Raw genomic sequence first — 13,661 nt, 5'->3', positions numbered from 1 at the left:
CAATGACGCCAAGCAAGAGAAGCTATACTCCGCTGGTATATGATGGATGCAGAGGATGAGGAGGAGGAGCAAGTCCTTCCATGTTGCTCCATTCAAGGGAAAAAAATACAAAGAAAAAAGAGAAGAAAAAAAATCCCCAGAGAAACTTCTGTTTATAGAAAGCACCAAAAGCCAGCTTTCTGGAGAAGTTGAAGTGGGACGAGGCACACTTCAGCCTAGGAAACACGGCAGCATGACCGGACAGGAGGCCACCTCTCCTCTCCCTGCCTTCCTCGCAGCTGGCCACCAGCAGGCTGGTGTTGCTATGGCAGTAACCAAGCCACCTCCAGCCCTCTTCCCTCCACCCGCTTCGCTTCGCCCAGGGGATGCTGCACCGCCGAACAGCCAAGGCCCAGTAAAAGAAATCTAAAAAGTCACTTCCTTTGTTTAGGGAAAAAAAAAAAAAAAATCTCCAGCAAAGGATCCTGCTGCAACCTCTGAAGCCTTTGCTGGGGATCTCCTCCTTTGGTCCTGTCTGCTCTGACAGCCGTGCAGTAATCTATCGCCAGCATTTGTTTATTATTGTAATAAGCATCCTCCCTTCCAGCAGCCCTGGTGCTGCTCTGAAGCCAAACATCCCCCCCTTCCTGGAAGCCTCCGCGCTGGAAAACCACCGCCACCCCTAAGGCTGCAGAAACCCAGGACCAAAAACCCTCACTCGCCCCTTTTCCTTCCTCTCGAAAGGAAAGGCGGCTGTTTAGTCACTGAACAGGTTTTGGAGCTGTAAAAGCAACCAGTGCTCCACAGAGCCTACACGGCCGCTCATGAGGGCAGACTCGGCGCAGGCAGATTGTTTTCATATGAGCCTCTGCTCGCCCGCAGGAAACCTGACACCCCAAGGGTGGCTACGAGGAAATCACTCCTTCAGACCCTTCCCACTGGAACCCCTGCGTGCATGTGAAGGCCTATTTAAGCTACTATTAATGCTTTCCGCACAACCACACATTACTCAACCGCCAAAACCAGCTTCAGTAACAGTTGCCAGCAAGTCAGAAAATGTATAATTAAAACCAAACCAACAACCCATCACTTGCAAAACCCCTTACAACAATTTCTCCTATGACCATCCTGGGTATCACGTGTTGCATTTACTTTCTTTTTATTTCACCCAACTGTCACATGAAGTACCAATAAAGTCACCAATGGCAAAACTGTCTTTAAAATTATTCTCAGCTAGCGGGTTATACCGATATAGCCAGTACGGTCAGGATTTTAAAAATAAACTATGGAGGGGAAGAAAAAAAAAAAAATTTTGGCATTAGCAGGATTTTTGCTTATTTTATTTGTACTTTGCCGCCTGTCTGGATGTTTTATGTGGGCATATTACACAAACTGCAAAAGTACTTGCAAAATAAACTGAGAAAAGTTTTCCAAACAAAGGCAGCAGACCTAGACCAGCTTTACTGTACAACTGACAGGTCAGCACAAACTGTCTGAATTTATTCTACTGCTTATGGAAGCAAAAAGCCCAATTATTAATGCGACAGCATCTAAAATCATGTTCAAGTACTGTTCTTTTCTAAATTAACCACTTACAGAAGGGAAAAAAAAAACACATTAGAGTAAGAAAGTAAAACCATCCTGCAAGTGATTTAACTACAATCTCTATCTGAGAATCTCTCTTTTCTTCTCGTGCAAGACAGACACAAAGTTTGGATCCTGATTCCCGTACACACTAAGGCTTCTTTCTGCTGCTCTTGCAGAAAAACCCTTGCAAACAGGAAGAAAACAGCATTTAAATCCACTTCAGAGGAACTAGTGCATATAAAATGAAAATGGGTGTCAGGGTGGATTATAATAAGGCTTCATAACACCAGAACTGTATCCAAATATACAACATTAATTTTACATTTATTCTCAGGCTTCATACTTGGATAATTTGTTTCCCAATTTTCTGTTGTCATCAAAAAATCATACATTCTAAATCTTTTGATACTATTAGATGCAAATGTAAATGCCCTCTGAGGTGGATAGGTACCACTTTGCAGAATTCTATAAAAGGTAATCAAATACATACATACACACACAATGTTGGACCAATGCTTCCAGTAAAACGGCTTTGAAAATTGTACTGGATAACAACTTTTTCAGTGGCGCTTTCACATGAAAGCACACTGCAGTATTTGAGAAATTCTGAATTTGTAGAAGAAAAATAAAGTAACTGAAATAAGCTCTATGTTGACATATATTTAACATAGCCTCTACAAAGGCAGCAGTTCTGTAGACATGACAATGTTGGATCATAAGCTCCAGAAATACAACATACATTTTAAGACAGCTTTACATTACTTATTACTACTAAAATTTTCCTGATCAGCTTTGTCATAGTTTTCCATAAAAATAACTCTACATCCACTGTTGGCAATGAAAATGGAATTTTATAATGAAAACTACAGATCACACACAGATGAAATATTTGAATGCTAGAATCCGAAGAAATTCACAATCTGAGAGCATAAGCCCTCATGCAAATACATGATCTTCAGCTGAAAATGAGCAGAACACCAACAGTGCTGTAACAAAGCCTCCTTCCAAAATGCTTTTGTAGATACTAAGATCCACAAATGGGAATTTAAGACCCTGGAGAGCAATGTACTGCTGATGCATTCAAGGCACTGCTGCAGAAGATCGTGACCAATGGAACTTCTTGTTACATTTTGGTATTAAAGCAGTTTGGTGCATTTTCTCAGATGTCTTCAACAATAACATAAAACTGGACAAAGATAATATAACCAGCTAACAGCACTTTATAGCCATTGGTGATGTTACTAATGGCAGCCTGCAAAACACAAGGACCGTCAACAGAAAAGCACTTTTATCAATGGTAGAGAAAGGAAGGTCAGCATAGCACCCTGGGACACATAGCTACGATCACATTTGCTAGCAACTGTTTTTAGGAGTGGGTTCTGAACTGAACGCCCTGCAAATCCAGGCTTAACAGCCTCATCATTTAGCAACACAGTTAATGCAGGGATTATAAAACTAATAGCAGAATTGTACATCTAAAAACTTAGTACTGTAAAGAATCAATTAAACCCCCCCTACTTTTTATCAAGTATAAATCCAGAAGTAACTGAATGTTAGGCTACTGTAAACAAGTGAAGCAGACTCAATGAAACCAAAACTAGGTAAGGAAAAAGAAAAAAAAAGTTATTCCATTGCCTCTGGAAGGAAAAATATCTGATCAACTTGGAGATGATCTTACACACACCTCTAAAGTTCAATTTCAGAAAAGATAAAAGTCTTTCAGACTGTAATCTCCAAAACAAGATTAAGTATGTGCAAAGACATTATAAAGAATCTGCTTCATACTTGACATGACGTGCAAAAAATGCAAGAAAATGTCATACTAAGCAGAATTTGACTTTGGAATACAAACTAAAGAAAGGAGAAAAGAAGCTTTTTTTCTACAAGAAAAATGGAAAAATAAGCAGCAGCAAGAACCTTAAGAGTGAATGAACCAGGTTGTTTACACACAGAGCATACATATATCTTACATGACTCAAAACAACAAAAAGATAAAAAGAATAGCATCTCCTTGTGCAACTCAGATGTAAAGGACGCTGAGGTCAATAGGTGGTTACAGCAGATCAATACATCCCAGTTTCACTCAAGACATGCAGCTTCAGGCAGGAACACAGAAAATTCACTTGTTTCAAAGCGCTGTGGTATTTTCTGCTGCCTTGCAAAATACCTGGTGTCAATCTGATCAGACTAGGAGGGAGAGCTACCCTCTCCCTTCTACAGCAGGTCAGCATTTACAATACAGAGTTAACACACAGCTCCCACAAGGTCAGTCCTACACTGAGGCTCACTATCAATTGAACTCACCACCAGGGTTTCACTAAGCAGAGGTGTTCCAGCACAGCCTCGCTGATAATCGCTGCCAGAAGCCAAATCACTCAAGTGACATAGTACCCTAAGGACCAAGAATTCATCAAGAAAGATGGACAAATCAAGCTCTTACATTAAAGAGAAAAAAGCAGCAGGATAAGACAAAAGTCACATAAATATGATTGCCCAAATTACCAGTTAGGTATCTATTACAGTGGTGACTGCAATGCAGATTATTAATTACACGAAAGGGTTTGCAGAGTTCCTAGAGCTTAGAGCCAAGGCACTGCACCGGTTTGACTTTTTCTTCATTTCTTTCTTTAAGACTAAAGGGTATCAGTTTGCCTTGGGAAGGTGTTTTTACATGGATCAACCAGCCACATTCAGTGGTCTGCCCTGCGCAATATCTGCCATATTCAATGACAGAGTTCTGCATTAGGTAAGCACAGATAGACTGTGGCCATCCTCAGAAAATGGGGTATGAGGCAAGACTTTAAATCTCAAGAATAACATTTGTTAGGATTCCAGATGAGATAATACAGTGTTGGTGACAGGCAATGTTGCACTGCCATGAAATATTAGTAAAGGACTGGGTGGTTTGGTGGTGGTTTTTTTCCCCCCCTCTTATTTTTAACTTGTTTGGACAACACATGGCTTTCAGCTTTATGAATCAACCATGATTTTCTAACGTTTTGGACCTGAATATAAGTTGTGTGTTTTAATTTCTTTGAACTTCCCAGAAGCACCCAGGCCTAAAAGCAGAACATTTCAAATGTATTTAGAACACAAAATCCAAAAGAAGTATCTCACACGTGGAGCCTCCTTCTGAGACTGTTAGCTGCCTTTTCTCCTAGTTTTCCCTCTTCAGGTATAAAATACTGGCGCTTGCTTGAGAGGAACCTCATGGTCTTTCTATCTTTAATAGCATCTTTAACTCTGCTCTCTTCACACAGAAACAAAACAAACAAGTTATCTTAGATGTACTTACTAACATTTTTATTAAAAAGGGTGAAACTGAAAACAGGGTGACAGTCTAGTGGTGATATAACACGACAGACTGCCAAGGAAGCACACCCAAGCAAAAGATTCCAGAGGCTGCATTAACCCACACCCAAAGTAAGCATCCAGTTTCCCAAGTTAAAAACACGGGACTTTCAATATTTCAGCCCAGCCTGAAAATGGAGTTTTCCTTAAGATTTTCTTGCATGTAATGAGAACTGTTTTCTAGCTCCCTGACAGCTTAGTCCAAGAAAAGCCTCATTAAATCCATGCATAATACATGGGACAATTAAATACACATCTTTAAAATAATTTACTACAAGAAGGGCTTATTTATATATTTATGTATTTATTACTTGGTAAAGGATACCCATCTCTCAACATACTAAAACTGGCCAATGAAAAGCTGATTAATTTAGTAGTTTTTAGACAAGTACTCAATCCAAATAGTGAAAAGACCATGAAAATCATTAATTTCAGAGATTATCATAAATAATTGACAGAGCATCTTAAACTCTACAGCACTAACTCAGTATCTGTGGATTAAAATCTCATTCAAATAATGCATTGCAGTCTCTTCCTACTTTACTTCTAAGCAATGGCATTAGATTCAAGTACCTAACAAGGATACAGTGCCATTACAGTTATACTGCATAATTTATCATTTTGCCACACTCCAAGGATAAGTACCCAAGCACAACCTTTTGACTCAGTCTGCCTGTATATTATTTTATGCTCTAACTTGTCTTATATTCTCAGTTAACTAAGTGGCCTTATCATGCAGGAAGGAGAAGTATTACCTGGACCTAGTTGGGGTTTTGGATTTTTTTTATGGGTTTTTTTTGAAAGCCACTGGGAACTGGACTCTCCCCATCCAATGCAAACTCTAATCTCAGCCATAAAAATTTGCTTCAGCTGTAAGCTTTTCAGCCATGAACTTTTAATTCTATATTTGAATATTGGACAAGCATTTGCTATATAAAAACAAATACATTTTGAATTTCTAGCATAACCATTAGCAAGATGATCATCTGTATTTAAAAAGAATACAAAGTATGTAATTTGTATTATTTGAAGTAACTTTTTGTCTATGAAGTCATAATCCTTATAACATTTATAAAGAAATGTGCTTTTATATCAACTTTAACATGCCATAGTAGGACAGCCATAAGAAAATTACTCTTGTGAATATAGCAAATGGACATCTACTAAATAGTTCTATCAAACCACAGGAGGTCAGTCTCCTAATCCGACCAGAAATACCACAGTATACCATTCTAATTTACCAAAAAGGTGGAGGTTTTGTTTGTTTTCAGAGTTCACTAAAAAAGATCAGTGACCCTGGACTACAGGGATGTTCCATTAACATTTAATTTAAATCTTTTCATGCTGTGGATACTGCATCGAAGCAGCAACCCACAATGCCTCACCAACTGAACTGAACTTTTTGCTGTGAGTGGATAAAAAAAAGTAGTATCTGATGGGGGGCTTACTTTAAAAGCCTTATGAGTGATATCATAGGACAACCTTGTCTCCATCTAAATTAATTTTCAAACCATGGGATTAAATCCTAAAAACTGGCCATAAGGCTAGGGTTTAAGTGTTGTAGCTCAGAAAGAGTATTCATTCTTTTCACTGTGTAATGATCCCCTGAGCCAACTCTGTAGTTATGTAATTTAAATGAATAAATTATATTCCTTTTTACCACATCTAGTGTGTAATGATAGCACTGAAGCTGCCAGGTACACCTAATCATTGCTTACCAACACCCTCAGGGAGACAGAAGCAATTCAAAGTTTCGGAAGGTAACCCTCTAAAATGTAGTTGTGACTTTTCTGAAGTGAGGTGCTTCAAGTTAGCTGTGCAAAGCATGTAAGAATGGGAGAACGTACCACAAAGACTGGAGAAGAGGCACAAGAGTGCAGAGGATTGAATTTCCACAACCCCTGCATGTAAGTTACACAGTGCTGTAGGTGCTGCTGAAAGCCCTCATCTGTTCATAGCAAGCACTTCTAAATAGGGAATGAAAGGGTAAGAAACCGCCTTCCTCCCATGCACATGACAAGTAAGGGAGAAGATTTAGTGTGTCTTAAAAGTTACAGTAAATCCTTTTCCTCCGCTCAGCTGCCTGTCCCCCAGTACCTGGCAGATGTTAAGATTTCCAAGCTTATAATTGCCTCCAGGCACCCATGCTCCACAGCATACTACTTCCGTACACCTACGACAATTCTGCTACAGGAGAGGCATAATTGAGCCCAATATGCTCATACCTGCTGTTTTTCTCCTTTTTGAATTTTATCCTATTTAGCATATTTGGCACATCTTTTCCCTGGAGTAAGCTCCCAGTGACTGCTCTGGCAGGTGACACCCATCATCTCTACTTTGTCCTGGAAAGAATTTGGATGCAGTAATAAGTTTGCATAGCTATCAAGGATTATAGAGAAACACAGTTACAAAACTAAGGAGAGAGAATTGAAATCTCAAGCATTTTCAGCCAACTAACTTGACTGTATTCCATTTAGTTTCCTAGCATGTATCTATGTCTCCATTTACTTTTTGATCTACATTGTGTCCATTATGCAGCTAGATGAATGCTCTCAATCATATTTATCTCAGAAGAATTTTCTTTCAAGATTAAGCCCTATAAAGAGGAAGCAACTCATCTGGTTATTACCGAATTCAGTAAATGCTTCACTGACAAGGAAAATAGTTAAGCTAAATTCCATTAATCAAGTTGCCACCAAGCAATTAGGACATAAAACTCCTGCACCATCATGAGCCAGAAAATGGAATCACAGTAGACCTGTGATTAGTCAGAAAAGAGCTTTGCATCTCCTTGGGAATTTTGTTTCATTCTTTCATGCAAAAAGCTCTTTTGTAACAACAAAACCATCTCATGCCCTTGCTCCAAACCACTGCTGAAGTTAGATTTGACACTATAAACACAGTGCACACAGCAGCAATATTTGGCGCTAGAGACACAATGTACAAAATCACTATAGCCCTTCAAATACTCTGTCAGAATTAAAGAGACTGTATGAGAAATACACATTTTACAATTTCGAGGAAACTCACACTTGATCTTTGGTCACAAACGCTCATACACGTCACCTCATGAACATGAAGGTGATCTTACAGCTTAAACATGCTCATAACACTCAATACATTTATACTTTCTACCTGCAAGACACGTTGTGGTTCATTTGTTATGTCCTCATTTTTTTGACTCATCATCTTCCACAGCGTCAGAATCTTAAAAGCAGGATAGAAAGGTAATGGACTACAAGACAACCCTAATAATAATCTATGTTAGTAAAGAATTAGAAGATTCATGAAATGGATAGGTTTATTAACTTTGAAGTAAATAGTCATAAATATGCATTATTGAGTCGACTTGTGACAACCCGCTGATTACTAAGTGAATGCATTCTGATATTAGTTGTTTGGCAGCACAGCTTTTAGAACTCTCAAATAATGCAAGCTACACTTAATTTTAGATTTTTTTAAACATAGCTAACATGCAAATAAACTTGACTAAATTTTTAGGTGTTCAAGGGCTATCAAGCAGAACTTCAACTATTTTGTGCATCAGAAGGAGAAGGAAAATTAGAGGCTTTCGTTGGGTTTTCTGGTTTTGAACTTTTGAAAATAATTGGATTTTTCTTATTTAGCTTCTGGTTTATGTCATACCTAATTTTTTTACCTCTATCTCCACTGAACGCATAAAGAGAACAATTTTTAATTTTTTTTTTTAAACTGAAGAAGTTAAGTTACATAAGAACTTAATAAATCAGTAAGTGTTACAGCTAATGTAAAAAGCCTTAAAAATCTAAGTTCTGATCAAGGACTGCAAATGCTCAATGCTGTTAAGAGATGAAATTATTCTATTTTGTAGCTGACACAAAAATGGGAAGCATCATTCTTACGTTCATTGCCTAGAACTCAAACACATGGAAGGAACATGAGAGATCTCTCCACGCGCAGGAATGACAGTTCTGCTATTCATATCTTTTTACATGCACATGTAATCAGAAATTAATTAATCCTACTTAATCAGTGAGGCAAAAGTGAAAAAAAATGTAATGCAAAACATCAGGTTAAAGAATAAAGGTAAAGTCCAAATTGCACAGATCCTCTTAAAAATGCCGTTGACTGAAAATAAGCTTCCAAGGCAGTTATAAAGCACTACAGAGAGCAGAGACAAGCCTCATCTAAAGACCTTAAAATTTAATAACAGTAAATAAAAGACTTCACTTTTCAGAAGGCATCAAGGGAACCAGTCACTGCACGTTTTCTTGTTGCTGGATTTTAAATTTTATCCCCACATTAAAGCTTCCAACGACCATTATCTAAGGGCTTCCAAGGGAATACCATATGCTCTTGAGTAACGGGATGGTTGAGAGCAGTCTTTCGTGTCATACTGCTGATCTTTCTGGCATCTCCCACAGCAAGAAGTGTTCTCTGTTGCAGTGCCTGAATGACTGGCCTATCATCTTTGCTTTAGACAGGTTGTTTTGCTCTCCACTCCCCCCATTTTGTTTTATTAAGTTGTTCAAGAATTCAGTCTCTGAAGATGATTCCAGCATTTACCAGAGTGAGAAATGAATGTAGTGTCTCAGTAAGAAGCACTCGTTTAGATGCTTCTCTCTAGTTTCTTTTAAGGTCGCTATATTTGATTGCTAATAGCAAATTTCTGTTTGCTTATTTAAGTGTCAAACTAGCAAAAAATGCCTTTTTGGTTACATTTTTTTTTCGTTCATTTGTTTTTACCTTTCAGCATACTCTGCAGCCCTTCAGTCTAATTTTTTTCAGTGGCACATGAAAGAGAGACAGGAAGGTGCTTGGCCAAACTAACCCTTAGTTATTCTCATGAGATAACTCTTGAGCTCAGCAGAGTTAGATGAACATGACAAAAAACCCAGTCTGCCTTAATGCCTAGTTTATAACCATGCTTTCTGTTTGATAACTTATTCCAATAATGACAGTCAGTTTACCAGACTCATTTTCTGGCTAAAGGCTACTCAGTACAAAACCCAGAAAAGCAGATGGATGCCAAAGATTAAGTCTGTGGCATCTGTAGACTTCACCTTTGGCACCCATAGCACTTCTGAAGTCAGTCCCACCCCACAAATATTTAAAAAAAAAAAAAAATCAGGTCTCCCACAGGTATGTGCTAGGACCAGCTGTGTTCCAGGAAGCCCAAACCTGTTGCAGGATGAAGGAGGAGAACTAGAATGAATATTCTCAATATGTTCTCCAACTCAACAAGCTGTTGGCAGTAATTAATGTTTCAAAGGATACAGCCATAGAAGGCTGAAAAACTGGAGCAAATCTGTTTAATTCAGGAGAAGAGAGAAGGAACAGAGGGAATGGGAAGGCCTTAATCATCCTCTTGTATACGCTCAAAACCAAAGCAAAGAGGAAAGGCCAAAACAGGCTGTGCCTACCATCTCTGCCGGCCCCAATGCCAGCACAGTGCAACATGTCGATGCATGTAACGAATGCTGCTGCCCCGCTCTCGGGTGGCACTGTCACCCCTCAGTCTGAGGTAAGCCAAGCCCAGAAAACAAGGTGCTCGGGGAATGGACACGCGTGCAAGACGAGAGGCATGCTGAGCATGTTAGCATGCTCATGCAGAGGGACTCAGAACTTTCCGCTGGATTTCTCAGTGCTACTGCTGCAAGCACGCTTTTCTTTTGAAATATCCCATCTGACTAAAGTTATTAAGCACTGAACCAAATTTCTTCACAGAAGGTTTATTATCTTTCTGCATGCTGTTCCATTTTGTCAACTAAGAGGCTCACACAGAGATCTTATCAGTGGCCTGTTGACAAAAGTAAAGGGCATTTACAATTGAAATTATGGTAATATAATCTTTACTCTTGAAATAAAATGTAAGCTGCATTATCCATAACTGCAGCTTTAGCTCTGGCTTGAACAAGAAGTTTATTTAAATACAACATGCCTAAGGCTTCTCTAGCCCCATTTTATTACTAGTCACTTTACAAGAAACAAATAGGTTTTTCAAATTTATTCAGGCAGAGCTTTCATTGTTTCACATTGGTCAGAAGTTCCATTTCCACTTTATTACAGTATGCTTTTATTCTCATTTAACTCTCATTTAAAGTCAAGGACTCCACCCACTTTTCAGATGCGCCTGAGTTTGTGCTGGAGGAAGGAAGCTGAAGTTTTGCACATAAAAGCGTAGAATGAAGGTTAGAGTCAGCTTCGCCAGGACACAAGAGCACTGGGTCACCTTACCGTATTTGCCACTCAACCCACCTTGGCTTTTAATCAGGTAGCAACTTCTTGAAGGTAGTTTTGTTTTTTGGAGCTTCACAAAAATTTGGCTGGCACTGAAAAATTTTGGTCAGCATACAGGAAAATTTGAGGAAAAGAGAATTTTAAAAATACCCACTGCTTTACATTCATTCATATTGTGTTTTTAAAAAAGCTGGAACTCTGAAAACTTAGAGAAAGATTAGCACTTACTGATGATTCAGATAAAAACTGTTTAACTGTAGGTATGAGTAAGAAAAAATACACTTGGCAGTCACGCTGCTAAAGAAGAAATATACCAGTCCATTATACGTGCACTAGCGTTTGATCCATGCAGGATCAAATCCTATTGGACTTTCTGCATGTTTAAAGTCCCAATGAGGGGAGAAGGGAGAGAGGAAGCACACACAACAAAAACATAACAGAACAAGAATTTCTATTAAGTTGTGGGGGTGGAAGAACCCACTGCATATGCATCTTTGTGTGGAATAAATAAGTACTAAAATGGACTTTCTGCAGAAGACCAACACAGAAGAGCAAGAGTGAGCACACCAGTAAGGCATGGCAGGTAGCACCCATGGTAAGCACACACATTTCAAACATACTGATCCAAACAGCTGTGAAGGGCAGAGGCACTTGACCCTTGCATTTCCCCCACCTGTGGCATGCAGTTGGATGAAGGCTAAAAACTGAATTGTCCAGAGCCATATGTATTCGCAGAACAGGTCTCTTCTGGTGCTAGAGTTTCCACTTGAGAAGTTTGTGCCTGATCAGCCATTCAGTGATAACGTGAAAAAGGTTCAACATGGCAAAAGGTAACTCGTTGTAAAATATGCAAAATGAAGAAACACCAGGAAGGAGAAAATGCAAAAAAACAAAGCCAATTCAGCTGAAGAGAAGCCCTGTGTCTTTGGTATATTTAGTAAAATCAAGCTATAAAAATTTCAGGGCAGAAGGAACAAGGCAAATGTGCAAGCTACATTTCTCTCTAAAACCCTTCTTCATCGCATTTTGCTTGTTCTGCAATCACCTATAAAAATACACTCTGTTAAATGGAAGTGTCTTGTCCAATATATAAGCTCTATTACTGTTCTCTGGTTACTTTCAGAAAAACAGCAGCAAAAAACCCAAATTGACTGTATGCTTACCAATGCAAGATGAAAATTATGACCTTTCATGCTTAGCCAGTTTCCTTGAAAAGCAAGCAAGGGATATTCAGACATAGCAGCCTTGAGTAGGTTCTTCAGGTCGCTGGCACTTCCCATAGGTGCTAACTGTCATCTTCCCATAGGTGCTAACTGTCATCTTCCCATAGGTGCTGTCATCATAGACCAACTCCAAACTGCTCTATGACACTCCTCAATAACTACCAAGGAATAGACAATATTCATGTTTGTGCATACATGGTTTCTCTTCCCTCTGTGCTTCTGTCACCCATATATAAAAACTGGGTATGCAAAGAGCAAACAGATTTGTAAAAGAGCAGATTTGTTAAAAAACAACCTTGGATCATCTGTCAAGGGTGCTGAGTACTTGCAGCTCCCCTTGAGACCGTGGACCTTAAAGGCAATAACCATCTCAACAAAGTTTAGTGTTGATATAACTAAAGCTAAAGCAAACACAAGTGAAAGCCCACCCACAAGGAAATGAAGCCCAAAGAATAATATTCTATAGCTCCAAAAAATCAATGTAAATGACAAATGCTTTTTTCTATTGTGTCAGACACTTCCAAAAACAAAGCAGCCTTCACTGTTATTATTGCAACCTAACACGTGCTAAAGGAATCTCTCCCCTGTAACAGGTGGTGCATTTTCCTCTGGTACTTGATAAAAGCCGTATTTTCTGATCTCACAGCTCCCTTGGGGAGCAAGCACTGCAGTGGCTGCGGCCATCACAGGTTAAGGAACACGTGAATTTGAAAATGAATGAAGAAGTTCTGAGCTCATATTGGGGTCCTACTGAAATCATGACATGGGGTCGTTCAAGCCCTGTTACCTAGAAAAAATAACTAGCACCATGGTCAGTCATTTTTAAATATAAGTAACTTGAAGTAGTACGTAGGCCACACCGTCAGACATGTACTCTTTCATTCAAAGCTACATTATATGCCGAAAGAATTGGTGAACTGCGGTATTTCCGTACAACATTCACCAAACAAAATATAAAACAATTTCCTCAGGAATAGCAAAATACCTTTAAGAGAGACCTTTTATCTATAATGCTTAACATGTACAGCAGACTTCTACAGAGTAACAGGAAAAAAGATTGATGATGGAAACATGAAAAAACACTCATTTCTCAGAAGGAGGATTCAGGAGGGACAATGAAGTTAAAATGTTCAACTTTAAAACCCATAAACCTGCGCGGAGATGGAGCTATCTTATAGAGGACCGGAAAATAACAGACATCATTCATGAGTAGTAAGTTTTTAAAGTTAGTTTCCTCTATATAACTGTTTTCTGTCTGTTTAGAACAGCAGAGATGAGAGCAGCATTAGCAATTTTGGTCTA

General features: G+C 38.9%; 1 protein-coding gene across 1 annotated transcript in view; it reads right to left on the bottom strand.

The window, feature by feature from the left end:
• Positions 1–2,725: 2,725 nt before the first annotated feature.
• Positions 2,726–13,661, bottom strand: part of LOC104074829 (utrophin-like) — a gene marked incomplete at its 5' end in the record, with an annotated part of 101,403 nt that continues 90,467 nt past the window's right edge. The window contains one exon of the mRNA XM_009575105.1: positions 2,726–2,818. Within this exon, the coding sequence (XP_009573400.1) occupies positions 2,726–2,818 (93 nt within the window). The remainder of the gene's footprint in view (positions 2,819–13,661) is intronic.

Source organism: Fulmarus glacialis, unplaced genomic scaffold (genome assembly GCF_000690835.1).
Source record: "Fulmarus glacialis isolate BGI_N327 unplaced genomic scaffold, ASM69083v1 scaffold4533, whole genome shotgun sequence".
Lineage (NCBI taxonomy): Eukaryota > Metazoa > Chordata > Aves > Procellariiformes > Procellariidae > Fulmarus > Fulmarus glacialis.
Note: the sequence above shows the minus strand (reverse complement) of the source record. Positions and strands in the feature narration are given on the sequence as shown.